At 64.1% G+C, this 27,989-nt stretch overlaps 1 protein-coding gene across 2 annotated transcripts in view; it reads left to right on the top strand.

The window, feature by feature from the left end:
• LOC101952409 (solute carrier family 12 member 9) overlaps positions 1-27,989 on the top strand; it is a 58,439-nt gene that overhangs the window by 12,600 nt on the left and 17,850 nt on the right. For both annotated transcript variants that reach the window (XM_065557651.1, XM_005292567.4), the window contains exons 2-8: positions 3,710-3,844; positions 4,961-5,098; positions 6,387-6,686; positions 7,692-7,799; positions 7,880-7,991; positions 12,829-12,986; positions 18,857-18,939. In XM_065557651.1, coding sequence (XP_065413723.1) covers positions 3,751-3,844; positions 4,961-5,098; positions 6,387-6,686; positions 7,692-7,799; positions 7,880-7,991; positions 12,829-12,986; positions 18,857-18,939 — 993 coding nt within the window. In that variant the 5' untranslated portion in view covers positions 3,710-3,750. The remainder of the gene's footprint in view (positions 1-3,709; positions 3,845-4,960; positions 5,099-6,386; positions 6,687-7,691; positions 7,800-7,879; positions 7,992-12,828; positions 12,987-18,856; positions 18,940-27,989) is intronic.

Genomic DNA, 27,989 nt, shown 5'->3' with positions numbered 1-27,989 from the left:
CCCTCGTGCCTTGCCCCGGCTTTGGCTTCTGGCAAGCAGGGTTCACGGCTGTTAAATTCGTCAAGCCCTGTGCTTCAAAGCCTTAAGGACAAGGAGGCCAGTGTACTTGGCTGGACCATCTGCCGCCCTGCGTCCTGGGATGGCGGCACGGGGAGCGCACACCATCCCGTGTCTCGGTCCTAGGAGGACGGGAGCCAGCGCCTTCGTCATGGGGCTTTGCCGCTGTGGAGCTCCTCCGTACGTGCCAGAGCCCGGCCGGGGCAGCCTTCGGGGTGAGGCGCTGCTTCCCCTTTGGGCCGTGTGGGTTTCCTGTCTGGGTCGCTCCCTGCGTCTGCCCGGCTGCCTGAGCCCGATGTGGCTTTGGTTTTACTTCCATCATCTCCAGAGCTTGGGGGAGCCTTTCTCGTGAAGCGCAGCGTAAAGATGGCCTTACGTCCTCCGCCCCGGCGCTCCCTGTCTATCCAGGCAGCCGGCAGACGCTGCGGTAATGGGCGTTGGGGCAGGCAGCACGCGGGAGAAGGAGAGATCTAAGCTGCCGATTTCTCTGCACTATCTGCTCTGCTCCCCGGCCATGGAGGGTTAAACCTGTCCTGACTGCCAGGCGCCCCCCGCCCCCGTTCCGTCACTTCCCAAGCCGGCTCCCTCCCGCTCGCCCGGCCATCCCTCTGCGAGGTCTCCTCCGAGTCCTCACTGCTGGGGTGCCTGGGGCTCTACGGGCCATTAAAGGGCCAAGCCCCGGCCCCAAGGAGGTCACAGTCTAATTAGCAGGATACCAGAGCATGCTTGGGGAGGGGAGCCCTGCTCCTGGGCGGTGCAGGTCTTGCATTGTGGCTTGTTTGGCCTGTTTGGTAACCGGTCCATGGCCGCTGATGACTTCCTGGGGGTGGCAGGGATAGAACTCGGCTCCCCCTGCTCCAGAAGCTCTGCCCTCTGCCTCTGGAGCAAAGGGAGAGTCTCTGGGAGCGGTGCAGGGCCTAGGATGCCACTCCGGTGTGCAGTTCTGAGTCCATCCAGCAGAGGGCAGTGATGCTCTCCCTCTCTCACTGATCATTGCAACAGGTGGTCTGGATGTGGTACTTTACCGCCTGTGTTGTGCAAACAGTAACTACACACACACACCCCGCCCCTGCCCAGAGAACCAGGTCAGTGGATTGCCGGGCCGCCCTTGCTAGGTCAGGCCTCTGTCACAGCTCACATTCCTCTCCCAGGTGTCAGATCTGAAACTGGGGCATTCCTCCTGGGAGGAGCCTCCTGGGTGGGGGGAGCGATCTTGGCTCAATTTGGGAGGGGGTGGGGGAGCGATCCTGGTCCAGCTTTGGGGGTGGGTGTGGGGGGAGGGAGGGAGTTATCCCAGGCCCCATGGAGAAGACCCGGCTGAATGGGTCTCTCCTCTCCCTGATGTCTCTGAGTTCTTGCTGGCTATCCGTGCAGAAATGACGCGGCCCAGGCAGGCCATCTTCCCCGCCCCCCCACTCCTCTTCCGCTCCTTGGCCAAGGTGCCCAGCATGGCCGTGGCCTCTCTTCCTGGCTGGAGTCTCCGGGCCCTTTCCTGGGGGTGGGTGTGATTCGCCTGGATCCCTTGGCAGGCTGGGTTGCCCTGGGCTGTGGGGACGGGGCTGTCAGCAGAGGCTCAGCCTGCCTAACGCCTTCCCTCTGGGGCCTGCGCAGCCTGCGGGGGTCTCGGGCGCTTGGCGGAGTTCCTGGGATCCCGCAAACTGCCCTGCTCAGGCCCAGCCTTTCCAGTGGGGGTTTACAGTCAGTGTTGCCGGGTCTATTTCCACCCCCGGCCCCTCTGCACCGGCCTTTGGGGACGCCTCCACCGAGAGTCACATACATGTAGAACATCAGAACGGCCTCACTGGGTCAGCCCAATGGTCCATCTAGCCCTGTGTCCTGTCCTCCGACAGAGGCTGGTGCCAGGTGCTTCAGAGGGAATGAACAGAACAGGGCGATCATTGACTGACCCATCCCCTGTCGCCCCCTCCCAGTTTCTGGCAGTCAGAGGCTAGGGACATCCGGAGCATGGGGTTACCTCCCTGGGTAATAGCCATTGATGGACCTGTCCTCCAGGAACGTATCTAGTTCTCTTTTGAACCCTGCTATAGTTTTGGGCTTCACAGCATCCCCTGGCAGTGAGTTCCACAGGTTGACTGTGTGTTGTTGGACGAAATTCTTCCTTTTGGTTGTTTGAAACCTGCTGCCTATTAATTTCATTGCGTGACCCCTGGCTCTTGTGTTATGAGGAGAAAATAACACTTCCTTATTTACTAAGAGAGGCTGGGCGCAGGCATTTTAAACCTGCCGTCTCTCTCTCACCTGGCGCAGCGCCATAGCCACGCTCAGTGGAGCTGTAGCCAAAGGGCTGGCGTGGAGGGAGCCGAAGGCTGATCCCACGGTGCCTGGAAGTTAGAGCTGTCTCTCCACTCTGGCCCGCTCCTGGGGTGGATTTGTGCTGGGGACGCCCATCCCGTCTCCGCCCGGTGGGTCACCGGTGCCTGTCCCGTTTGCCCGCTCTCATTCAGGGGCTTTGTCCGCTGCTCGTTATGCTTATTGGTGCGTAGCTAAAGCTGACAGGCTGCTGGGCGGGCAGGAGAGGGCGTGGCATCGCTCACCTACTTTGTGCCCATTCCAGTTCTCTGTGGAACAGGGCCACTTCCTGCATCCCCCAGGATGAGCCTGACTGCGCCGGGTTCTTCGCATGGCGGTGGTTCTCTCCCCCCCTTTGCTCTGTCTGGCGCTGCCTGCGAATGCAGCCCAGGGGCACGTGGTGCCTGGTCCTGTGAACCTGGGCGCTCTGCCCACACATGGGACCCACGGAGACAGTGACCCGAGTCCGGGGAGTCTCACTTTGCTGTTCCACCGGAGCAGCTGGTTGTTTCCCTGCAGCGATTCCCTCCCGGCCGGCTGCCCGCGGTGCCCGGAGGTAGCTGGTACCAGCAGGAGCAGCCGTGGGGCTGCAGGGAGCTGGGCTGGTGTCGTCCTTCCCCAGCGCAGGAAAGCGAAACCTACAAGAGCTGTGTCTGGGATGGGGGGGGAGGTGGCAGAATGACAGGAGGGGGATCGGTGGGGGGGGGCAGTGACTGCTCCCTCCCAGCAGCCCCATGAAAGCTGCCCCTCCCTCACGCCCACTAGGGGCCAGGCACTTAGCAGCCACCGAATGGCCATGGTTGAAGCAGAAAGCTCCCTGGGGACACCAGGCCGGGGTGGATGTATAGGGACTTGCCCTGGTGATTTGCTGGTTTCCTGCCCCCCAGCCCTTCACGGGTGCTGTTCCCCCTCCCCCGTGCTGTCTCAAGGCTCTCCCTCTGCATGGGACTGGGTGTTGCTTTAATCCCCCGGTGCTTAGCTTTAAGCCCCTTGTGCCGCAGCGCGTGGGCTCTGCTAATTGCTCTTTTCCCTGGAGCGTAGCTGCTGGAGCAGCACAGTGGAGACGGGCGCTCAGGCTCCCATTGGTCTCTAGCAGGCAGGTTGTTCCTACAGTGGGGGAGCAGGCCCAAGGGGGGCAGGTTCTTGAGGTGGGGGGACACCCCTTCCTCCAGCCTGCCCAGGGCTCCTGCGCCCTGTCCCCCACCCTGGCCCTGGGGGGCGGGGGCACGCTGGGCCCTGCCACTCAGGGCTGGCCTGGCTCCACAGGGAGCAGTTGGCCGGCAGGAGGTGGGGGCTCCGTGTCACGCTCCCCTTTCCCCTTACTTCCCCCCTCTGCCGGCAGGGTTTGTGGTGGGCCAGGCCGGCTTGTACGAGGCGCTGGGCATGTTCGTGGTGGCCTACGTCATCATTGGCATGACGGTGCTGTCGGTGTGCGCCATCTCCACCAACGGGGCGCTGGACGCCGGCGGAGCCTACTGTATCCTTCCCTGGCACCCCTGCCTTGGTGCTGCTCTTCTCTCGCAGGGCCGGCTCCAGGCACCAGCCGAGCAAGCTCGTGCTTGGGGCGGCAGATTCTACGGGGCGGCATTCTGCCCAATCCTAGGGCGGCACGGACGCTTGTTTTTTTTTTTTTTTTTGGATTGGTTGGTTCGCTGATCCGGCTGCCCAGTGAGTGTGGCGGCGCGGAGGAGGGGAGCGCCCCGCTAGGAGCGGGCTGCGCGCTCCGTCTGCCCCAGGTCTGCAGCAAGCCCGGCAGGGCAGCCCGCGTCCTTCCCTCCCTGCCGACCGGAGCGGCGTGGAGCCCTCCTGGCAGGAGGTGCGGCGGGAGGGGCCACATGGCGAGCGCCCCGCTAAGCCCTGGCCGCCCCTTCTCTCTCTCTCCCCCCGCTCCCTCCCCTTCCCCCTGCACCCGCGCTCCGGCCGCCCCACAATTGTTGTTTTTTTGCCCTGCTTTGCCGTTCTGGCCACCTTGATATATATATATATTTTTTTTTGCTTGGGGCAGCAAAAAAGTCAGAGCTGGCCCTGTTCTCTCGGCAGCCCATTCGGCCCGGTTCCCCTTGGTCTGGGTCTGTGGGGCAGCAGCTCGGCCCGGCAGAGCTGGTCCCCTGGCACGCGCTGGGGGGGTGAGCTCCGGGGCTCCGCAGACAGACCAAAATCCCCACAGCCTGTGCCCCTGGCTGGCAGCCCATGTGCCAACCAGAGGCTTTGCTTCGCTGCACTCACCCCTCTTCCCAGCACGTGCCCCCTTTCCGGCTGGGCTGTGGCCTCAGGCGGCTGGTCCCGGGGGGAAGGGGAAATCCTCACCAGCGTTAACTGGAAGTGCTTTAGAAAAGGGAAGCTGGCTGCGCACCACAGCCAGCTGGGAGCTGATCCAGGTCTCTAGGATGTGCTACACCTAGAGCAGCCGCTGTGCTGGGCCCAGGGACACCCCCCCCCCCACACACACACACATCCTGTGCCATGGGCTGGTGCCAGGGCCTGGCCCTGCACGGCCAGCGTCTCCCCAGGCTCCCGCAGCCCAGGGGGCGGGCAGGAGCTGCTGAAGCTGGGATCCCCCCCGAGCCCTTGGTCTTCCTTGACCCCGGCGCAGACATGATCAGCCGCGCGCTCGGCCCCGAGTTCGGGGGCAGCATCGGGATCATGTTCTTCTTGGCCAACGTCTGCGGCAGTGCCCTGTACATCCTGGGGCTGGTGGAGGCCATCATCGACATCTTCGGCGTCCCGCTGGGTAAGTGGGGTCCCCCGCCCCTCACCCCCAACAGCCCAGCTCGGCTGCCTGGTCACTCCCTCCTCCACCGCCTTCCCCAGGACGGGCCCGTCTGACCCTGGCTCCAGCCCGTAGGTTGTGCCAGTGCCCAAGGTGGGCGGGCTGGAGGCAGCGCTCCCCTGCCCAGAGCTGAGGTAGGGGCATCCCCTGGGGTTCATGGGCCTGCAGACCTAGCCCTTGGTATGGGGGCTGCAGTTCCCCCGCATAGCCAGAGAGCGAGCCAGGGAGGGCGCAGGGTCGCTGTTACCCCAGGAAACTGCTCGCGAACCACCCTGCTCCTGGAGGGAGGGGACCTTGCCCGTACAGTGAGCGCAGAGGCCTTGGACACCTGTGTCCCTGCCCGGCTCTGTCACTGGCTCCCTCCCTGAGTTTGGGTGAGGCCCCGACTTGCTCTGCGCCTCAGTTTCCCCTGCTGTTACATGGAGGGCTTGTCCGGCCTTCCCCCCTGGGGGCCTGTGGGGTTCTGTCTGTGCATGGTGTACGGAGGGAGCAGCCTGGGGATCTGGGCATAGCAGGGCAGCTGTGGGGCTGCCAAACCCAGGGATTACGCTGCGTAGGGCTGAGCGACACCTGCTGGTGCTATTGACAGCGACAGTGCCGTGCTGTATGTGGACGGCTGCCATCCTCACGGGCCCTGCACTCCAGCTGCCCCTTGCGTGCCCCACGGAGGCCACTGGCAGCTGCCTGCCAATTCCCCTCCTGGCTGCACCAGCTCCCCAGCTGCTCTCTCTGATCAGCCCCATTGGCGCAGAGGTGTGGGGCAGGAGAAGGAGAAAGGTTAATGCCCCAAGGAGCCTGCCACTCCCAGGAAGGAATGCCCCCCCTGCCCCGGGTTACCTACCTGTGCCCGGGCAGTGATGACCCAGCCCTCTTGAAGGGGGGTGCGTTCCCCTGACCCCCTCCCCGGCATGCCCAGGGTAGGGGGTGCACATGGGGGAATAGGGACATCCATGCAGCCCCTAAGCCAGCAGCCACCACCCTTGGGGAGTGTGATCGGACCCTGGGCAGAGCGCCTCACCTTCTAGGAATGGTCCTACCCCACCCAGCATGGCAGGGCCTGGCCCTCGGGGCTCTGTGTAGGGAGTGTGGGGGGCTCAGTCTGGTGCCCAGGTGGGCACAGCACAAAGCTGGCACTGGTTGGCCCCCCACTGGCAACCCCAGCACAGGCCTGCGCTTCCGTCCCAAGGCAGGGGGTGTGTGGGGAGCTGCCCTCATGCCATGCCCCTTAACCCGCCCCGTCTCCCGACAGGTCAGACCATGGGCAGCAGCTTCCAGGTCCTGCCCCGCAGCTACTGGTACGAGCTGCTGTACGGCACGGCCCTGCTGCTGGTCTGCCTGCTGGTCTGCCTGGTGGGTGCCTCCATCTACGCCAAGGCCACCTTCCTCATCTTCCTCATCGTCATGCTGGTGCTGGTCACTGTCTTCGTCAGCTTCTTTGCCGTGGGTCCCACCGTGGTGCCGCTGCTGCTGCCGGAGGGCAACGGCTCACTCGCCGTCAATGGCACCTTCACCGGCTTCCGGCTTGACACCCTGCGGGGCAACCTGGCAGGTGGGCACTGTCTGGCTCTGCCCTCAGTGCGGTAACCCCTCATCTGGACTGCCCGACCTGACCACCCTGCTCCTGGCAACGTCTCACCCGGCCTGCCCACCACATTCCCGACCCTGCCTGGCAATCCCTCACCTGGCCCGCCCACCCCCTGCCTGGCAACCCCTCACCCAGCCTGGCCACCACCTGCCTGACCCTGCCTGGCAACCCCTTGCCTGGCCTGCCCCGACCACCCCCCGCCCGAGCCTGCCCAGCAACTCCTCATTCAGCCTGCCCACCCCCCCACACCCTGCCTGGCAACCCCTCACCCAGCCTGCCCGCCCACCATCCCCCCAGCCCTGCCTGGCAACCTTTAACCCGGCCCTCCAGACCCTGCCCAGCGACCCCCTCACCCGGCCTTCCCGCCCAACCCTGCCCAGCAACCTCCCACCCCACTCTGCCCCTGGCCCTGCCCCCCAGTTCCCCTCCAGGCCCCCCACCTGACCCTGGTCCCAGCTTCCTCTCCCACCCCCAGTGCATCTTATCCCGCCCAGCTCTGCCTGCCCTGCCCTGCCCAGCAGAGCCTGGCACTTTGCTGGGACTCACCTTGGGGGTTACAATTCCTCCAGCAAAGCCCCCGGCCATGAGCCCCACATGAGCCATCTTCCAGCTTTACTGCCAGAATGGCCGTGTCCACAACCTGCCCCCGCCTGGTACCACTAGAGGCAGATGGCAGGGGCTGTGTCCTGGCTGTCGGCGGAGCCTCACGCCCTGCCAGTGTGGCTGCGCTGGGGAGTTCCCTGGCAGCGTAGCGGCTGTGCCCCGAGTGGCGCTGCCCCATGGCCGGCAGGCGCCCATGCCAGTTTCGCTCGGCAGAGACCTGTCCGCCGGGCTGACCTCAGCCCCGCCCTGGCCCAGCGCGCTCAGCCTGGCCTGACGCAGCACTCGAGCGGGGTGGGGAGGGTGGCGGAGCCGGGGCCCGCGCTCCGGGCTGCGTTGGGGGCTCACGTCTCCCCTCTGCCCTGGCAGCAGCCTACGGCGTGGACTACACCACGGGGCGCCTGATGAGCTTCAGCACCGTCTTCGCCGTCATGTTCAACGGCTGCACCGGCATCATGGCCGGCTCCAACATGTCGGGTGAGGAGGGGGCAGGGACGGGGGGCGGGGCAGGGGGAGATGGGGCAGGGCTGACGGCCTCCCCTCACTTTCCCCCGCAGGGGATCTGAAACGCCCCAGCTACTCCATCCCCAGAGGCACCATCGCCGCCGTGCTCTTCACCTACCTCATCTACAACCTGCTGGCCATCACGCTGTGCTGCACCTGCGACAGGTACGTGCCCCCGGCACGAGCCACCCCCCGCCGGAGCATAGACACAGACCCTCCGTTGTGGGGCGAGGAGGCTGCATACTGGTGGGGGGGAGGAAGGGAGGGGGCAGCCCAGCCATCAGGGCGGAGTGAAGCCGGAGCCCAGGGAAGGCCGTGCTGGGGAGGACGGGCAGCTGAGCGATCCACCTGTTGATTTGGGGCTGGCAGACGCCCAGGCGTGGGCGGGCTGGGAGGCTCTGGGATTGGTGTCATCCAGGGCCGTCGGGGGGCTGCCCCTCCCAGCTGCGGGCTTGCCGCTCTCAAGGACTGGGGGCCAGGGCCTCCCCACAAGCTCATGCCATGCCAGCGATGCCACCACGCCCGGTAGCGCTTGCTTGGTCCAGCTCCGCTCCCCGTCCCAGAGCTGGGGCCCTGCAGGGCTGCCGGGCAGTGCCCGCCTTGCTGTGCCGGCGCCGGGGGCCGTCCAGAGCACGCCCTGGGCTCAGCTGTTAATTTTCCACTCTGGAAAGTGGTGCCATAAATCGGGCCGGTGGCAGGCGGCTGGCAGGAGTCGGGAGAGTTATAGCTGTCAGCGGCTAATATCTTAATGCACAGCCATTGCTCAGAGCGACAGGGGACAGGCTGGGCAGGCGCTGTCACTCAGGAATGGGTAATGGGCTTCGCTCCCCCCCCCCACCCACTGAGTAACAAGACGGGCCCAGGGCACGGCCCCCATGCAGTGGGGGGAGGGTCACTGGCTGAGTGCTGTCGGGGCACCCGGTGCCTTGGGAGCAGGCAGCATGCACGGCCCCACCCAGCCCCCAAAGGCCAGGAGGTGGCACCGCAGAGCTTGGGCAGTGCCAGGGACAGCTCCGCCAGCGAGATCCAAAGCAGTGGCCTCCTGCCTGCTGGACGGCATCAGGGGAGGGGCAGTGTCCGGTCCCATTCTGCCCCCCAGAGCCCTCTGGCTGCCATAGGGGGTGCCCCACTCCCCTCCCCAGCCTCCCCCGGTGGATAGCTCCAGCTGCTCGCTGCTCAGAGCCGGACCAAGCAGGCCAGCACCACAGGGGCCGGCCTGACCAGACTTGGTCAGGAGCGAGCGCGTGATGGGGAGCTGGAAACCCGGGGGCTGTGATTTACCTCTGGCACCCGCCCCCTCTCTGCTGCCACGGACAAGGCTCTGCCTCGGTTTCCCCCTCCAGTCCCCGGGGATAATAGGCCTGACTCAGCCCTGCTGTAGGTCCCATGGCTCCACAGGAAGAGGGCTGCCCCCTGTGGGAGAGCATCCCCGCCACCCCTGGAGTTGGGTAGGTGGGAGCCAAGCCCTGGGTCACGCTTGGCCCTGTCAGCCTTGAGAACAAGCCTGCAGGAGCTGCTAGTTAGATAGAACCTACACAAAAACAATCCTCTTCTCATTTAGGATGGCCCCATCCACCATTCTTTCTACGGCTCCTCCCACATTGTGCATGTTTGGGGCCTGCCCGGCAGGGGCACCTCCTCCACACCCCCTGCTGGCAGGCACTCCCCCCCCTCCATTCGCACCAGCCGTGCTATTTGGCAGGTTAGGGGCAGAAACCTGCTCTGGTGAGGAGGACATCGGGCAGTGCGTGAAGACTCGGGGCAAACCCAGGCCCAAGGGAGAGGTCCCGGGGTGGGCGGGGGGTCTCCTGTCCCTGTGGAGATGGCAGGACTTTGATTGCCAAGGGCTGGTGCAAACGCCCCATACAATGGAACTGGGGTTGTCAGCCTGGTGAGTGAGGGGCTGGGCGACCCTCCTGCTGCCTCACCAGTCGAGCCAGCCCTTGAAATGCAGCCGGGGGGCAGCCAGCCAGAGCGGCGGGGCTGGGCCAGGATTCCCCAGCGGGGTGCGGGGAGCTTGTCTTGGGCCCCCACGTTGGGCCATCCGCTCGGCTGCCACTCTGAGCTAGGTGATCAATTTCCAGATAATTAGGTATTAATTGCCAGATACACTGAAGTTTCAGATCTGGACTAATTTATCTCCCACCTGCTCTCAGGCTCTTGTTAAAATCCAATTAAAGGCTGGGCCATTTGTATCCTTGTAAAGCGTCAGCAAACGGCTCCTTCCCCACTTAGTTCCTCGCTGAGTTTCGGCCAGTTGGCTGCTGCGGGGCCGGGAGCTTTATGGGCCACTGTCTCGTAAACCCCTGGTAGGTGGCTTCCAGCTGATCGATGGCTCGCGTGGCTTCCAACCCACAATGAACCGCTCGTGGCCAGGCAGCTCTGAGAACCCGCCCTTCGCGCCAGCAGCGGGAATCTGCCAACATGGCCTGGGATGCTCCTACCAAGCAGTAGTGATACCCTGCGGGCTGGGGGTGAGGGCAGCAGCCAGAGGACAAACGGGCCATAACCGGGCACTGCCAGGCCCCAGGGCTGATGCCCCAGCCTGGATGCTGCCTGGGAAAGGATATTCCCTTCACACGCAAGCTGGCCTGGCCTGCCCGTGCTCCCCCATCAGGAAGGGGTTCCCAGGGCCTCCGAGAGAGTAGCCCTAAAATCCACAAGTCCAGGAGCCGACCCAGAGGCCTGGTGGGGCCTGGTCTCTCCCACGCTGGTTTTCTGACTCTGCAAGTGACGGGTGAGTTACCCGGGCGTCCACTCCCCCTGCGCTTTCCCTGGGAGTATTGGAGACTCCAGCCACCGGTGTGATGCAAATCACCGCGCCCGCCACAGCCAGACGCGGCCCACGCGGTATCTTGCTTAGTCCAGCCCTGGGGTCCCCACACAGCTCTGCAGTGCCCCTCAATCCCGACCCGCAGCCCAGCCCTGGGGTCACCCCGCCTCGCTGCGTCACTTGGGGGTACACCCTGATGTGCAAAACGTAAAATCTCCAGGTTCCCTGGCAGGGCTGAGTTGGAGCCACTGATCTGCCCGCTGGTGGCTGTGCTTTGCACACAGGGAAGGCCAGGCTGCCGTGGCAGAGGGGGCGATGCCACGCTGGGGAGGCTGCTGTGCGTGGCCCGAGCTCCCGTACCAGCCTTGCCCTGCCGCGTTTACAAAACAAACCCCAGGCTGGAAGCGCCACCCGGTGCCAGCCTGACCCCAGGCGCCCCTGTCCCTGACCACAGCCCCATGCTGGTGTCCTTTGTGCACCCCCATCGCAGCTCCGGGGCAGGACTTGGCCATTGACGTGCCCCAGAAGAGCCGGCCCCGCTGTGGTGCTGGCAGGAGGGCAGGTGGGCTGTTTTAGGGCCTTCTGGAAATCAGCTGCCTCAGGGCTGGCTGGTTTGATTAAGCCAGGGCCCAGCGCGAGCCGTCTCCCAGCCTGGCTGTAACTGCTTTGCTATCGATCGGCCCTGGCCCCACGCGCCGCCTCCCGGGAGACTGATGGCAGCAATTGGCTCCAGCTGGGCCCTGGCCTGGTGATGGGCTGGGAGAGCAATTACCCGCGAGCCGCCTGGGGGCCCCGCTGGAGGCATTGTGCTCTGCAGGGGCTGCGGTGTTCAGGGACTTGGTCAGGGAACCCCCACGACTGCCCCCCTCGGCCCGTCAGGGAACCCCCCTGCTCTGGCCCTCACCACCTCAGCCTCTCAGCGACCCCCCGCACTCCTGTGCCTGTCCCCTCGGCCTGTCACGGACCCGCCCCCTCGGCCCGTCAGGGAACCCCCCTGCTCTGGCCCCCACCGCCTCAGCCTCTCAGCGACCCCCCGCACTCCTGTGCCTGTCCCCTTGGCCTGTCACGGACCCACCCCCTCGGCCCGTCAGGGAACCCCCCTGCTCTGGCCCTCACCGCCTCAGTACGTCAGGCCCCCCGCCCCCCGCACTCCTGTGCCTGTCCCCTCGGCCTGTCACGGACCCACCCCCTCGGCCCGTCAGGGAACCCCCCTGCTCTGGCCCCCACCGCGTCAGCCTGTCAGCGACCCCCCGCACTCCTGTGCCTGTCCCCTTGGCCTGTCACGGACCCGCCCCCTCGGCCCGTCAGGGAACCCCCCTGCTCTGGCCCTCACCGCCTCAGTACGTCAGGCCCCCCCGCACTCCTGTGCCTGTCCCCTCGGCCTGTCACGGACCCACCCCCTCGGCCCGTCAGGGAACCCCCCTGCTCTGGCCCTCACCGCCTCAGTACGTCAGGCCCCCCCGCACTCCTGTGCCTGTCCCCTCGGCCTGTCACGGACCCACCCCCTCGGCCCGTCAGGGAACCCCCCTGCTCTGGCCCTCACCGCCTCAGTACGTCAGGCCCCCCCGCACTCCTGTGCCTGTCCCCTCGGCCTGTCAGGGCCCCCCTGCTCCCGCCACACCCCTCGGCCTGTCACGCCCCCCCCACACCCTCATGCCTGCCCCATGGCCTGTCAGAGACACCCCCCCGTGCCATACCTGGCCTTTTGGGGAGCCCCCGCTCGTGCCCCTCTCAGCCCCTTGGGGACCCCCCACGCTACCGCACCTGCCTGCATGGTGCTCATGATGGTCCTCGCACTAACAATAAACACAGTGCTTGTGAGAGACCCTGCAATAACAAACCCCTCCGGGTAGGTGATGGAGGAGCAAGGTGTGTCTGTGCTTTCCAGTTCCCCTCTCTGGGGGGTGGCTGCGCCTGGCACCTCGGGGGAGATGGGGCAGATTTCCCACTCAGCAGTGCTCATGGCTCTGGTCCAGGAAGTGTGGCCCCATGTGGCAGAGAGCGGGCGCCAAGTGGCTGGGCAGTGCCATGCGGGGAAAAGGGGGTGCAGAGAGCAGGCATCAGGCGGCTGGGTGGTGCCTTGCCGGGAAGGGGATGCAGAGAGCCAGCCACTGGGCCATGCCCTGCGGGGGAGGGGGTGCGGAGAGCAGGCAGTGCCCTACAGGGAAGGGGGTGCAGAGAGCCGCCGCAGAGAGGTGCCCCGGCTCACCCCTCTTGCCCCGTTGGCAGGATCCTGCTCCAGAAGGACTACGGCTTCCTGCGGGACATCAACGTCTGGCCCCCCTTTGTCATCATTGGCATCTACTCGTCCACCCTCTCAGCCTCCATGAGCAACCTGATCGGAGCCTCCCGCATCCTCTACGCCCTGGCCAAGGACGACATCTTCGGTGAGTGCCTCCCTCCCCCGGTCCCTGGGTCAGTGGGGATCCCCCCCACAGAGTGACAGGGGGCTGGCCTCTGGGGATCCCCCTTCCCCAGCCCCCTAGATCGGTGGGGATCCCCCCACAACCCCGCAGAGCGGCAGGGGGCTGGCCCCTGGGGATCACGCCATCCCCAGGTTAACAGGAGGAGCATTGAAGCCATCCCATTCTCTGAGGCAGCGTCCAGGCCAGCGCTGTATGGGGCTGACTTGGCTTCAATCTCCATGGGGTGGGGCAGCCCTGGGCACTGCAGTGTCTGTGCCCCAGAGCTGTACCCCCTGTGGGAGCGGGGGAACCCCCCAGCCAGCCCACTGCCAGAACAGCCCGTGGGAGAAGGAAGGGGCGTGCCAGGTCAGCCCTGCCCCACGAAGGCAGCCGGGAGAGCCACCAGTGCAGGGGGTTTTATGCTGTGGACCCGTGGGACTGAGGCCCACACAAGGGGCACTGAGCCGCTCCCTGCTACGCTGCCTGGGCTTTCCTTGGGGGAACAGCTCTGCACCCCCCTTGCCATCCACTGTGCAGCCACCCTGTGGGCCTGGGCCAGGTACAGCGTCACTAAAGTGTGGCCAGGCAAAGAACTTGGAGCCTCTTCGGGAGAGTCTCCACAAGCTGGAAACTGTACGGGGCCTCTGACACGCGGGTGAGCAGTTCTGATTCCATCCAGCAGAGGGCAGTGGGAACACACACAGACACCCCCTCCACCACCACAAGGAGGTGGCTTAGATTCTAGCTCCTGTGTGAGCAGGGGAGGGTGGTACCGGGCTGCATGGCCCCCTCCGTTTCAGCTGGCTCCGCCCCGGTCCATACAGTGCCCTGTCACTCAGGGCAGTGGGCCGGGCACAAGCACTGGGCAGAGTCTGATGGTCTGTTCAGGGAAGGCTCTTTCCCTGGTTGGCTGTCCCTCCAGCCCGCAGGGAGTGGGGGGCAGACTGTCCTGAGGGAGCCCTCAGGTGGGAAGGCAGCCCCACCTTGGTCCAGCCCCACCCTCGCTGCTGAGAGGGTGCCACTCTCAACCCCCCTGAGTCTGCCCTGTGGTGCCCTCTGCCTGGGGCCCTGCAGCAGCCATGCCAGCCCCCTCCCCTTCCAAGGGTGCCCCTTGGCCATCTGCTGGGAGAGACTCTCCCACCCCGTCCGCCTTGCGGACCTTGCACCCCTCCCTGTGCAATCCAAGCCCCCTGCGCCCTGGCTGAAGGTGAGAGGGTCCCGGCTCCTCCTGGTGCCCTGGCTGGGGGTTGCCGCAGCTCTGGTTCATGGCTGGTGACGGAGCTCCGGGCTCAGCTGTCTCTGGGCAGGGGCCGTTCATTAAACTTCATGGTCTGAGCAGCGTGTCCTGGGGGCAGTGCTGTGACGGGGGATGGGGTGGGAGCACCACAGGGCAGCTGGAGGGCAGCCGGTGCCAGGAGTTTGCTGGGGTTCTGTGGGCACCCCCACGCTGAGCACTCGCCCCCCTCTGCTCATTCTACCTCTTACCTGCCTGGCTATTCCTGCACTTCCGGTACCTCCGTGCGCTTGTCCTGCAGCGGCCCCTGCTGTGGTGCGCCAGGCGCTGCCTGTGCACAGCTTGTCTCCTGCAGCGCCCCCTCCCCCAGGCTCTCCTCCCTGGGAGTGCCCTTCCCCACGCTGTCTGTCTGCCCGGCTGCCTCCTCCCCAGAGCAGAAAGGCCGGGGCGGGCGGGGGTGTCTGGGGAATGAGCTTCGGCTCCCAGTGCAGGTGCAGCCAGGCTGAGGGCAAATGCTCTGCCAAGCGCCAGGGGATGGGGCGCTGTGCCCGCACCTGCTGCCGCTCGGCCTTTGGCACCGGGAGGAGAGCGCGGTCCTGGGACGTCTCCCTGCCAGTCCCCGCCGGGGGAGCGGTTCTTCTCACATCGGGGGCACAGAGCCACTCAAAGCCCTCGGCTCCCTGACCACCCTACCCCCACCCCAAATGAGCTCTTCCCCACCCCCAAAACGGGCTCGCCCTAGCGGTGGGGGGAATCCCAGTCCCTTGCCCTTCAGTCCCGCTCCAGTCATGCAGCCCCTTGCAGCTACTCTCCCTGGCTTCCCCCTGCCCTCGTGCTCTCGGACAGTCCCTCTGGCTCTGGGCACAGGCGCCCGCACGTCCTTCCAAGTCCCCTGGCTCCTTGGCAGTCTTCCCCGGCAGGCCCGCCTGCAGCGCTGGCGTGGGGCTCTGGGGGGGCTCCCGCCTTTGCTCAGCCAGCACGTTGCTTGTGCTTGGCTGGCTGCTTGGCCGGTCCCTGGGAGCCCTGGGCTGGCATGGCCGTGCCGTGCAGCGCTCTGAAGACATGAAGTACAGACCTGTAGGGGGCAGCAGTGACTTGGAGTCCAGGCTGCAGCAGCGCCAGGCAAGAGCGTGGGCACTTGGATTGCATTAGTTCCTCGGCCTACTTGGGCTTCTCCAGCCAACTGAATAAATATCCCTTGGCTCTCCCTGTTCTCCCCCTTCCCGGCCTTCCAATGCCAGGGGCTGCCAGCCCCTTGCTGGCATTCGGAACACCACAGCCTTGCAGGGCAAGATGGGCGAGGGTGCAGTGGTTGGAGCGGGGGGTGGGAGACAGGACTCCGAGGTGCCTTGGTGCCTCAGTTTCCCCATGTGCAGTGTAGGGACACCTCTGCCCCACCCTGGAGATGCTCAAATGCAGGGCACAGGGTTGCCCCATGTCGTCGCTGAGGCTCTGTGCTACAGAGCACTCCCGAGGTGCCCTGGAGAGCCATGCCAAGCGCTGCCCCTGGGCAGGACCATAGCTGTGCTTGGGGGGACACCCAGGCTTGTGTGTCCATGGAGTCCCATCCCAGGAGAGGGGCTAGTGAGCCCCCCACTCAAACCCTAGGTAAGCGGGTTGCTGATGTGGTTCCTTCGATCCGACTGGCTCCCATCGGGCCATTGATTCTCAAGCGATGCCCCTTCCCCGCCATGGAAAGCAGCACCCTTCTCCCCAGTCTGTGTGCTCCTTGGCCCGGCGGGTTGTGGGCAGGCGCCGGGGCTCAGCACGGCCCGGGGCAGAGCACGGCCCCGGTTCCTGCCCCTCTCTGGTCCGCCATGCATCTGTGACGGTGGACACATCTGTCTCTCTGGCTCCGTTCCCTGAGCCTGTGCCCAGCAGTGGGGCTGTCTGGGAAAGGCCTGGCGTGGTTGGCCCTGACATGAGCTTTGCAGCCCAAAGCGGGGTGGAGGAGCTGGCTCTGCCAGGTGCCGGGACGGTAACCAGAGAGCGGGTCCGTTAGGTGCCCGGTGGAGGATTTTGCTGGGCTGGGGACTGGGGATGGAGCCAGGATTCCCAAGGACGTTTGTAACAATCACTAAACCCCCTGGAATGGACTAAACCAGGCAGCTCTGAAAGCCTCTCTGGCGGGTAGTTTATGTTCTCGCTGCCATTGGCGGCATGAAATATCGCACTCTCGCTCGCTAATGCATGCAGCCACTTAACCATTTGCATAGCGGCTCGGCACTGGCTGGGGGCTGGGCTGGGGTCTCTCTGGAGGCTAGTGCAGGGGAGGGGGCGGCGTGGCAGTTTGCACCCCAGGCCGGAGCGAAGGGCCAGTGTTTTGGGTCGTTCCCCTGCTGGCATGGTGCCTGCGACACTCGGGTCTCTAGGCAGGCGGTGGAGACCCAGCGTTTTCCTGTTTGCTAAGGTGTGTCTCTGCTTTGCTCCCCCAGCCCCGGGCCGGGCGGCTCTCTGCTCCTGGATAACTGATCACCTGCTGAACGTGCTGTGAGCGCAGGCCACGCTCCCGCTTCCCAGGGACGGGGGTTGGAGCACGTGTGGCCTGCAGCTGAACCGCCGTTGGCTTGGAGCACCTCAGAGCTCCCCAGCTACACCGGCAGGGCCACCTCCCAGGGCCTGCAGGCATGTTGCTGATCCCCCAGGGGGCGCTGTGCTGCAGGGAGGGGGAGCTCAGTAGGGGGCGCTGTCCCCTCTGTCAACGCTGACCCCAAAGCTCCAGTGTGATGCCAGGAGGCGCTGTGCTGCAGGGAGCGGGGAAGGGAGCTCAGCAGAGGGCGCTCTCCCCTCTCAGTCAGTGCTGACCCCAATGCTCTAGGGGGCGCTGTGCTGCAGGGAGCGGAGAGGGGGGCTCAGTAGGGGGCGCTGTCCCCTCTGTCAGTGCTGACCCCAAAGCCCCGGTGGCATTACGGGGTGCCGTGGTGCTGGCTCTCAGAGTTAATGCCCATTGGAGGTGCCGCTCCTGTGGCATTGGACCCTGCCTGCTGGCACACCACTTCCTGTCCCCCACATTCCCCATCACACTGCAGCTGGTGTCCCCCCCTGTGACAATGCGGTTCTGGCGGAACCCAACTGAGAGTGCCAACTCAGGACAAATTGCTCAAATAGGGCAGTTACAGCCCAAGGCTGGGGTTTTTCCACCTCTAAGGCAAACCAAACCAGCCAGACTAAGACTTCGGTCTCACCCCACTGGCTAACCGCAAGTCTCACAAGCAATCTCCTTAGACACTCCAGTTTCCCAGTATTACCACCAGTGCCACACGTTATGGGGACAAATGGTTATAAAAACCAATACCCCTGTAAAAGAAAAAGGTTCTCCTGATCCCAAAGGACCAAGCCCCAGACCCAGGTCAATGTACAAGTCAGACCTTACCCACAAATCACGCTACTGCCAATCCTTTAGAATCTAAAATCTAAAGGTTTATTCATAAAAGGAAAAAGATAGAGATGAGAGTTAGAATTGGTTAAATGGAATCAATTACATACAGTAATGGCAAAGTTCTTGGTTCAGGCTTGCAGCAGCGATGGAATAAACTGCAGGTTCAAATCAAGTCTCTGGAATACATCCCCAGCTGGGATGGGTCATTCAGTCCTTTGTTCAGAGCTTCAGTTTGTAGCAAAGTCCCTCCAGAGGTAAGAAGCAGGATTGAAGACCAGATGGAGATCAGGCATCAGCCTTATATAGTCTTTTCCAGGTGTAAGATCACCTCTTTGTTCTTACTGTGGAAAATTACAGCCAAAATGGAGTCTGGAGTCACATGGGCCAGTCCCTGCATACTTTGCTGAGGTACAAGGCGTATCTGCCTTCTCTCAATGGGTCCATTGTATAGCTGATGGTCCTTAATGGGCCATCAAGCAGGCTAGGCAGAGCTAATCTCAGCTTGTCTGGGATGTCACCCAGAAGCATAGCATAAGTTTGCCATACAGACAGTATAGAGCCAATATTCATAACTTCGACTACAAAACTGATACATACATATAGACAGCATAATCATAACCAGTAAACCATAACCTTGTCCTAGACACCCCATTTGACCCCCTTTATACAAGATTTGGGTGCCACTACAGGACCTTGGTTGCAACAATGATCTATATGGTCCCAGTTTATGTCAATAACGTCACACACACACACACACCCCCCCCGGGTCTGGGCTCTCTCCAGCAGGCTGGGTCTTGATGGAGGGCCACTGATGAGCGGAGGGGCAGGGGCAGTTCCTGGGCCTCGGTGCCATGTTCCCCGTATTGCCTGGGCAAGCAAGCCAGCTTTCGGCAAGGCCCCGATCCACTGGCTGGGGGTGGGGCCATGCCAGGCTGAGCTCCGTGCGCTGTGTATCTCAGACCTCGCGGCTGGCATGGACTGAACCTTGTTCCTGCATTGGCCCTGATCCTCCCCGCCCCCTGGGACTCTGGGACGCGCTGGTTCTGCCGCTGGATGTGTTACGGGCCAGGGAGGGGCAGTGCCTGTGGCGAGGGTACACGGGCGAGGGCTGGACGGGCTGCGATCGCTGGCTTTGCTGGCCTAGTGTCCCGGCTGATCCCTGCCCTACTCCTGGCACTGACTCTGCTCCCGTTCGAAATCCTCTCTCACACGGAGCGTCTGGTTCCTTTTCCCCTGCAGGCAGAGCTCTGGCGCCGGCAAAGAGAACCTCCCGCGGTGGGAACCCCTGGGTGGCCGTGATCCTCTCCTGGGTGGTGGTGCAGGTGAGTTGGCTGCGCAGGGCACAGCGGGAGCACTGACTGTGGGTGCTTCACCGCAGAGGAGCCCAGAGCTAGACCCAAGCAGCAGTCGGATATGCAGCCACCTCTGGGGTGGAGAGCAGCAGCTGTAGTGCCGCACATCCATGGTGGGTGGGGCCTGGCTGAGGACACGGTCCCAGACCCGCAGAAGGGCCATGGGCCCTCAGCCGTGAACGGGGCCCAAGGCGTGTATTTAGAGGGGCCAGCCAGCCTTGTTGTTAAGGCTCTGGGCTGGGATTCAGGAGATCTGGGATCTCGCCACAGACTGCCCTGCTGAGCTGGTGCAGTGAGGGGCTGGGATTCCAGGGCCTGGGCAGTCCTGAAGGGGGAATCGCCCGGATCTGTGGGCCAACAGGGCCTTTGGGCTCCCCCTGGCTGTCTGGTATCCCCAGCACGGAGCCCCTTAGTTCTGCTGCCGGCGGGGTCCAGGACCCACTCTTAACCCTTTCACTGCTGTGTCACGGAGTATTGGGGAACTCAGGGCCCTGCACCCCCGGCTTCCTGCGATTCACCATGACTCTCAGCCAGCCAGTAAAGCAGAAGGTTTATTTGGATGACAGGAACACAGTCCAAGACAGGTCTTGCAGGCACAGACAACAGGGCCCCCCTCAGTTAGGTCCAGCTTGGGGTCCCAGGGCATCCCAGCCCCCCCCCTTTGGGGGGTCAGAGCCATCTCTGCCTCCCAGCCATCTCTCCAGCCTCCTTCCAGCCTGCTTCCAGCACTCTCCTTCCGCGACCCCTCCCACAGCCTTTGTTCAGTTTCCCGGGCCCCGGAGTCATCTGACCTCCAACCCCCTCCTGGGTTCTCATGTTACAAGCTCAGGTATGTTCCCTTGGGCCGGCTCCCATCCCCCGATGCAGACCATCCTAGTCACACTCCCCTGTCAGCATTCACACACCCCAGCAAGAACAGTCCCGGTTCGTCACATCTCTCCCCCCTTCGAGACCGAACTGAGCAGGGTCACTTTAGCCAGTGACCCGGGGAAGTTCGAACCTACCCCCGTTCCCATGGATGCCCCCGCATCCCTCCAGTTCCTTGGTGAGAATTACACCAGGCCCCTTCCGTTCCACGCCCCCCCTTAGGTCGGGGGTGCTTGATGGCACTCGCAGTTCGCATGTGGGAAGGTTTATGCGGCCTGTGCCCTTTTCCCACCCCCATACCTCTGGGGTTCCAACTGGGCTGTGGTCTTCTCCCAGCGCTCCAGTCTGGAGGTCTGTGCTTTGGGCTCTCTTGGTTTAGAGCCGCCCTTTTAACCTTGGCCACCCTCTGGAAAGGATCCTTTATGCTGGGCAAGGGGTCCTAAAGCTGTTTTCCCCTTGTCCCAGGCCTTCCTCCCCCTCTGACAGGGGTCACAGGATCCGCAGTACTGTCGGACAGTAACAAAGACCCCAGGCCAGTAAAAGCTCCGTAGCAGCCTCTGCTGGGTACGCCAGGTTCCCTGGTGCCCTGAGAGGGGAATGTCATGGGCCCGGCACAGCAGCTGGCGGCGATACTTCTGGGGTACCACCAGCTGCCTCCTGATCCCCCCTGACTCCATTTTCCCTGGGGGAGCCCATTCTCGGTACAGGAACCCCTTCTCCCACAGGAACCTTTTCCGGCCACCTCGTTCCATGGTCTGTACCGCATTGAGGTCGGCCAGGTCCCTTATCTTCCGCAAGGAGGGGTCTCTCTGTAACTCGGCCTGGAACTCAGCAGCTGGGACAGGGATGGCCACCTGCTCTTTCTCGCCCGCTGGGTCCGAAGCTGCAGCCTCCCTGAGCCGCGTCCCTGGGCGTTCCCTCCCCACCAGGTTAGGGTCCTGCGCCTCAGGCAAGGCACCCCCCCCAAGGCCAGGGCGCAGGGCCCCTCGCCGGCTCTGACTGCGGGTCACAACCAGTGCCTTTTGGGGGTTGCTTGGCCAGTTCTCCAGGTCCCCCCCCATCAATACCTCAGTGGGCAAATACGGGTGTACCCCCACATCCTTGGGGCCCTCCTTGGCCCCCCACTTCAGGTGTACCCTTGCCACGGGCACTTTGACTGGTGTTCCGCCCACCCCCGTCAGGGTCAGGTAGGAGTTGGGCACCACCTGATCTGGGGCCACCACCTCGGGCCGGGCCAGCGTCACCTCTGCGCCCGTATCCCAGTATCCATTGACCTTCCTCCCATCCACCTCCAGGGGAACAAGGTACTCTCTCCGGAGGGACAGCCCCGCGCCCACCGTATAAACCAAAAACCCTGAGTCTGGGGCATCCAGCCCCCTAGAGGAGCTGGCCTGGGGCCCTTCTCTCTCTTGAGCAGTTGATAAGCTGCCAGCCCCTCTTGCGTGAGAAGCCTGCCCCTCGTCCGTCTGGGCCTCTACCAAGTTAACCCTATGCGGGTTCGGTCTGCTCAGTCTGTCCTTGAGCTTGGGGCACTGGGCCCGAACGTGGCCTCTTCGGCCGCAGTAATAGCAGCTCATGTCCTGTGGGTCCCCTCGAGCCGGTCGGTTGTCCCTGACGCTGGGCATTCCCCGTGGGAGGGGATTCCCCATATTCCCTCTTTGGGAGGTCCCAGGGTGACTCTCTCTCTGCATCACGGCGGGCCTGTTCCTTTGGGGCTCCTCCCTGCCACCCCCTGACCGGCTCTTTACAAACTCATCAGCCAGCTGCCCGGCGTGTCGCGGGTTCTCTGGCTTTCTGTCCACCAACCACAGCCTCAGGTCGGATGGGCACCGCTCATACAGTTGCTCCAGTACCAGCAGTTTAATCAGGTCCTCCTTCGTCTGGGCCCCACCAGCCCACTTGCTGGCGTATCTTTCCATGCGGACGGCTAGTTGCAGATATGAGATCTCAGGGGTTTTATCTTGACTCCGGAACCTTCCCCGGTACATCTCAGGAGTCAGCCCAAACTCACGTAGCAGGGCCTTTTTGAATAGTTCGTAGTCCCCTTTCTCTGCCTCTCCCAGTTGGCGGTACAATGCCACGGATTTGGGGTCCAGTAAGGGGGTAAGGACCCGGAGTCTGTCCGCGGGATCAACCCGGTGCAGCTCGCAGGCCGTCTCAAAGGCCTCCAGGAAGTCATCCATGTCCTCCCCCTCCTTGTATGGGGCCATGATGCACTTATCAAAGCTCCGTGCAGTCCTGGGTCCCCCCTCACTCACCGCAGCCGGGGGTTCGCTGCCCTTCAATCTCGCCAGTTCCAGTTCATGCTGACGCTGTCTCTCATTCTCCTGTCTCTGTCTCTCTTCATGCTGTCTTTGTCTCTCTTTCTCCTCCCGTTCACGCTGACGCTGTCTCTCTTCATGCTGTCTCTGTTGTTCACGATCCTCCAGCTCCCTCAGTTTTAGCTCTTTCTCCCATTCCAGCCAATTCCGCTCCCCGGATGCCGAACGTCGCCGGGAGGCTCCTCTGCTGGCCGGCGGGCTTCGCCGGGGGGACCCCCTGCTGGCCGGGGGAATCACGGCGCCTTCGGTATTTGCTGGGCTCCTCCCCACCCTTCCCCTAGGCATAGGAAGGAGGGGTCTCGGGAAGCCCTCAGCAGCCGGCTGACCACTCCCAGCTGGGACAGACACTGGTGCCTGCGCTGCATTTGCCAGGCTGCTTCCCTGAGACACAGGGATCAGTTCATTCGCGCGATCTTCCGCCTCCAGCTGGGCAATGAGCTGTTCTTTGGTGAGCCTCCCAATGCGCAGCTGCCTCTGCTTGCACAGCTCCACCAGGTCGCTCTTAAGCCGCTTGGCATACATCTTCCTGCTGGCCACTCACCGGCCTGTGTGCTCACAGCTCCCCACAGTTCCCAGGGGGACCCCTAGTGTGCCAGCCCTTCTCGAGGTCACCGCCTCTCTGCCAGGGTCGAGCTGCAGACTCCTCCGCCCCTGGGACCACTCGCTGCGATCCCCCCGGGGGACCCTGTTACTGCAAAAGTCCTTCTCGCTGGTCACACACTCCCAGGGGTAATAACCGTCTCTCTCCCACTCTTCAGCAGGCCTGGTCCCCGTCAATCCCCCTTCGTTTTACTGCTCCCCAGTCACTTACTGCAGGAAGCGCCGTCCACGGGGTGCAGTAGATCCCGCCGCTGCCACCAGTTGTCACGGAGTATTGGGGAACTCAGGGCCCTGCACCCCCGGCTTCCTGCGATTCACCATGACTCTCAGCCAGCCAGTAAAGCAGAAGGTTTATTTGGATGACAGGAACACAGTCCAAGACAGGTCTTGCAGGCACAGACAACAGGGCCCCCCTCAGTTAGGTCCAGCTTGGGGTCCCAGGGCATCCCAGCCCCCCCCCTTTGGGGGGTCAGAGCCATCTCTGCCTCCCAGCCATCTCTCCAGCCTCCTTCCAGCCTGCTTCCAGCACTCTCCTTCCGCGACCCCTCCCACAGCCTTTGTTCAGTTTCCCGGGCCCCGGAGTCATCTGACCTCCAACCCCCTCCTGGGTTCTCATGTTACAAGCTCAGGTATGTTCCCTTGGGCCGGCTCCCATCCCCCGATGCAGACCATCCTAGTCACACTCCCCTGTCAGCATTCACACACCCCAGCAAGAACAGTCCCGGTTCGTCACATGCTGCGTGCCAGCGGCCCCTCTGTGCAGCATTGGCACCTGGCAACGCCCCTTGGCTGGGCTGCTTCCACTCAGGGTGCGTCTGTCCCTTGGCTTGGCTCCCTGTGGGGCACTTGGGGCCTCATTTCCCGCCCTCCCCATTGGAATCAACAGGAACTGGGGCCGGGGGGAGGGGGCTCGGTCCCTTTGGCAGCCAGGCAGGCACCACGTGGGCCCCATTCTCAAGTCCCAGCATGTCACAGGCATTAGGCAGCACGCGGGGGTGTCTCTGGGGGTGCTGTTCAGAGCTGAGATCCCAGGGATTCACTCTCCAGTTCTGGGTGCAGCCGTGAGACCTCCCGGGGGAAGGAAACAATCGCTCTAATTCCGTGTGCAAAGGGCTCCCAGTGCGGGTGGGGGGCGTCGCTGTGCCGCCGCATGGATCATCGCCTGGTGCCCGGAACCTGCCATCAGCCAGTCTGCAGGAGTGGTGAGGCAGTGCTGGCTTCGCGTCTCAAGAGCGAGCTCGTCTCCACTCCGCCAAATTGGACAAATATATGTAATGCTAAAAAATTGCCCCATTAGCCGGCAGGGAACATGGACACACGCATGCACGAGGCGTCGCGGCCTCAGCCAACTCAGCCCTGATTGCAGGCGGCGGGGCTAACAATCCATTTCTGGGGCCTGGGCTCCCAGCGCCCACGTGCAGAGAGCAGGCACGTGGGGGGGAGCCACTGCAGGAGAACCAGGGCAATGGACAGCAAGGAATCACAGAGCCGCAAACCCAAAGGTATTTAGGTGCCTAACTCTTATTGAAGCCAATGGGAATTAGGAGCCTAAATCCCTTTGTGGATCTGGCCCTTTGTACCTTCAGGGCCCCCCAGCCGCTGGCCACGTGGGCTGCACCCGGTTGGCATGAAGAGAATCGGATTGCTGCCAGCGTCCAGCTAGAGGTGCGGCCCATTGAGACGCCAGGCCCCAGCACGCTGGGCGGTACAAACACAGAGCCAAGAGACGGCCCCTGCCCCGGGGAGCTGACAGTCTCAGAGTAAGACGGGGGCAGTCGGTGGAGACCAGGAGACACCACCGGGCTCCACACTGGCCAATGGCCTGAGCGCAGCAGCCACCTGTCCATGTCGTGGCATCCTGGTGGAGGAGAGGTTTAAGGAGGGGTGTGGAGGACAAGGAGGTGGTTTTGTGGCTGGCCTGGGGCCCTCCCCGTGCCCAGGCAAGGGGCAGCCGGTGCTTGGTTGGAAATGTCCCAGGTGGGTGATGGAGGCTGGGATTACTGGCCGATGGGACGGCATCTGAGGGATGATGGCCGGGGTGGGGATGGACCCGGAGGGCCCTGGACAGTGAAGATGGGTTGATGCGATGAAGGGGGGAGCCGGGGGAAGGCAAAGGGAGGGGGTCAGAGCGAGGGGCCAGCTGCTGTCAGCTGGCGGGACAGGAATCGAACAGGCTGGAAAGGCAATAGCCCTGGGGCCTGGAGGGCAGAGTTGCTGTTGTGGGGGAAGGAAGGGTCAGATCTCAGAGACGCTCCTGGGGGGCCACAGGGCAGGATTAGACACAGGCTGCAGAGAGGCTGAGGTGAAGACAATAGCTAGAGTGGCACAATGGGGGAGGATGGGCCTGTGGGGAGGAGTTTGTACGGGGGCTGCTGCCCACCGACCCCTGGGGCTCTCTCTGGCTTCCAGCCTGTACTGCCTGGGGCCCTACCACGGGGTGGGGGGGCTCCCTCCGACTCCCTGGCCTCGGCTGGCTGTGCTCACACCCGATCCAGGAAGGGGCCAGGCCAGCGGGTGCTCAGCCGGGACCCCAGACAGCGCTAGCACCTGGCCTCCAAACCCAGCCCCCAGGAGCCCAGCTTCTCCATGGCGTCGTCTGGCTCCAGCGGGCGGGGTACGGACCTGCCCCGTGTGCCGGGCAAGCTCCTGGCAGTTGCCCAGCCCTGGCTTTTGCGGCCCGGTGCTGAATGGCAGGGCAGCGCCAGCCGGTGTGAGAGGGGGACCCGTTGCCTGGCCAGCTCGTCGGCAGCTGCTCCTCAGAGGCGTTTTTCTTCCTCCGGAGACAATTGAATCACAAGCCCCGTGGTGTGCGGGAGGAATCGCCCTCCCCTGCCATTAGCTAATGGCTGCGTCTCACCGAGGGGCCAGGCCGGCCCAGGGAAAGGGGAGACACACACACACCCCGCGCTGGTGCAGGCCAGTCAGCGGGGAGCTGAGAATTGCCTCAAGGGCTGGTGCTGGGTTGGCTCCTGCTAGGGGAGGGGCCTGCCTGGCATCTGCCCCAGCTGGTTTGCGTTGGGGTGCTCGGGCCCAGAGGCAATGGGGGTCTCTCCAGCCCCTCAGGCACTCTGGGGACTCTCACATGAGCGCCAGCCTGCAGATCCAAAATGGCGGGCGGCAGCCATGGCTGAGGGGCGCAGGGTGCCCCGTGGCACTGATGCATGGCATGGGGTGAGGGCCTCACACACGGCTGCCGAGAGAGAGGCCAATCCCCTGCCACCGGAGTCATGGGAGCTAGGCCTGGACTGGCTCCAGGCAGACCCATCCCCACCAGCTCCGGGGCCCAGGGTGGGAGAGGCCCCGACAGGCTCCGGCAATGGGGCTGAGCTGTGGGGTGGGTGGGGAGCCCAGGCTGGGATAGCAGGGGGCTGCAGTCGGGAGTGAGGGGCTCCGGCAGAGCTGCAGGGGGGGCTCAGGGCTGGAGTGGCAGGGCCGGCCGGGGCACCATACCAGCCGTAGGGACTCACCCCATATCCTAGCAGCTGATGGCACTTGGCAGCCTGCTCGAGATGGCCATCTCCAGGCCTGCTCCCAGCCCACTGCAGGCTCCCATTCCCCCCCCCCGCCCCTTCCAGCCTCTCCAACAGCAGCTAGTTGGGGGCTCCCTGATAGCAGCCTCTCCCTGCCCCCCCGCTCCCCCCCCACATGCCTGGCCCCCCTGGTCTACTGGCTTGGGGTTTGCTACCTTTCAGCTTAGATCCTTTCCCTTGATGAGCAGCTAACTGAATTATAAATCAAAGGCAAACGGCTGGGCGAGTGAGGGCGGGGGGTGGGGGACTCCATTAGAGCGGCCAGGCACGATTACCGCGGCTCGGCGCTATTAAGCTCCCAACGAGCTGAAATTCCCAATTGCTTAAATGGGTTGAATAATCGAAAGTGCCCCACGTGGAGCGATTGCTGCGGGTCAGGCTGAACTGCCGGCTTCGCGGCACAGAGCGGCTCCCGGCCGCGCTCGGTGTGTGGGGGGGGAGAGCGGCTCCCCAAGAACGCAGCAGGCCCTCCCTGAGGGCGTGGGCACCAGCAGGCCCGGGATCACCGGGCTGCCGCTCACATCGCTTCGGTGCTTAGATCTAGCTCCCTGCATCCAGCCGAGACACCCCCTGCTTTACCCAGGGCTGGGTGTGGTCCGGACGCTCCCCCGCACCTCCCCCCTTTACCCCAGGGCTGGGCGTGGTCCGGACACTCCCCTTCACCTCCCCCCTTTACCCCAGGGCTGGGCATGGGCCGGACGCTCCCCCGCACCTCCCCCCTTTGCCCCAAGGCTGGGCGTGGTCCGGACGCTCTCCTGCATGTCCCCTGCTTTACCACAGAGCTGTGTGTGGCCTGCATGCTCCCCTGCATGTCCCCCCTTTACCCCAGGGCTGGCCGTGGTCTGGATCATCTCCCCCTTTTGCCCCATGGCTGGGTGTGGTCCGGACACTCCCCCGCACCTCCCCCCCTTTACCCCAGGGCTGGCCGTGGTCTGGATCACCTCCCCCCTTTGCCCCAGGGCTGGGCGTGGTCCGGACGCTCCCCCGCACCTCCCCCCCTTTGCCCAGGCTGCTTGCTTCCCTCCTATGCCCAGGGCTTTGGGGACAGGCCCATCCATTGTTCTCCGGGCAGGAGCCCTCGCGCCCCAGCCTCCGATCAGCCCTCCCCCCAGGACTCAGTCGAGATCCCGGCCGGACGCATGCGGCCAGGCAGCCTCTGAGAAGCCGTTTCCCGGCTGACACACTGGGCTGGCCGTGGCTCCGTGGACTCCCCATGTACGGGCTTCGCTGCTGGGCTCAGCCCACTGGGACCCCCAGCGCAGCGCAGCCCATGTGGGGACAGGCCTTCAGCCATGGCTGGGCTGGTTTGGAGCCAGCAGCCTCGGCTCCCAGCCCCCTGGCTGGCCTGGCCCCCACGGGAGAGGCTGTGGCCATGACTCGTGGGGCCCAGGCCGGCTGCCCCAAGAATGGATGTAGCAGTAACGGCTGGGTGGGTTTAGCTGTCGAATACATCAGACTGCCAAGGGCTGTTATTCTCTCCCCCGCCCCCCCGTGACCACCTGCCCTGTCTCATGCCAGCTCCTCAGACTGGGTGTGGCCCTGGCACTGCCCCCCAGTCCTGGTGTGGGAGGGGACACTGTGCCCGGCGGGTTCCCAGCAGGAAGATTTCAGCTGTTCAGTGGCTCTCTGGACCCACTTCCCCCAGGATGGGCGCTGGAGGCAGCCTGCGGGGCTGGGCGCTGGCTCCCTGTCTCTGCTGCTT

Source organism: Chrysemys picta, chromosome 9, assembly GCF_011386835.1.
Source record: "Chrysemys picta bellii isolate R12L10 chromosome 9, ASM1138683v2, whole genome shotgun sequence".
Lineage (NCBI taxonomy): Eukaryota > Metazoa > Chordata > Testudines > Emydidae > Chrysemys > Chrysemys picta.
Note: the sequence above shows the minus strand (reverse complement) of the source record. Positions and strands in the feature narration are given on the sequence as shown.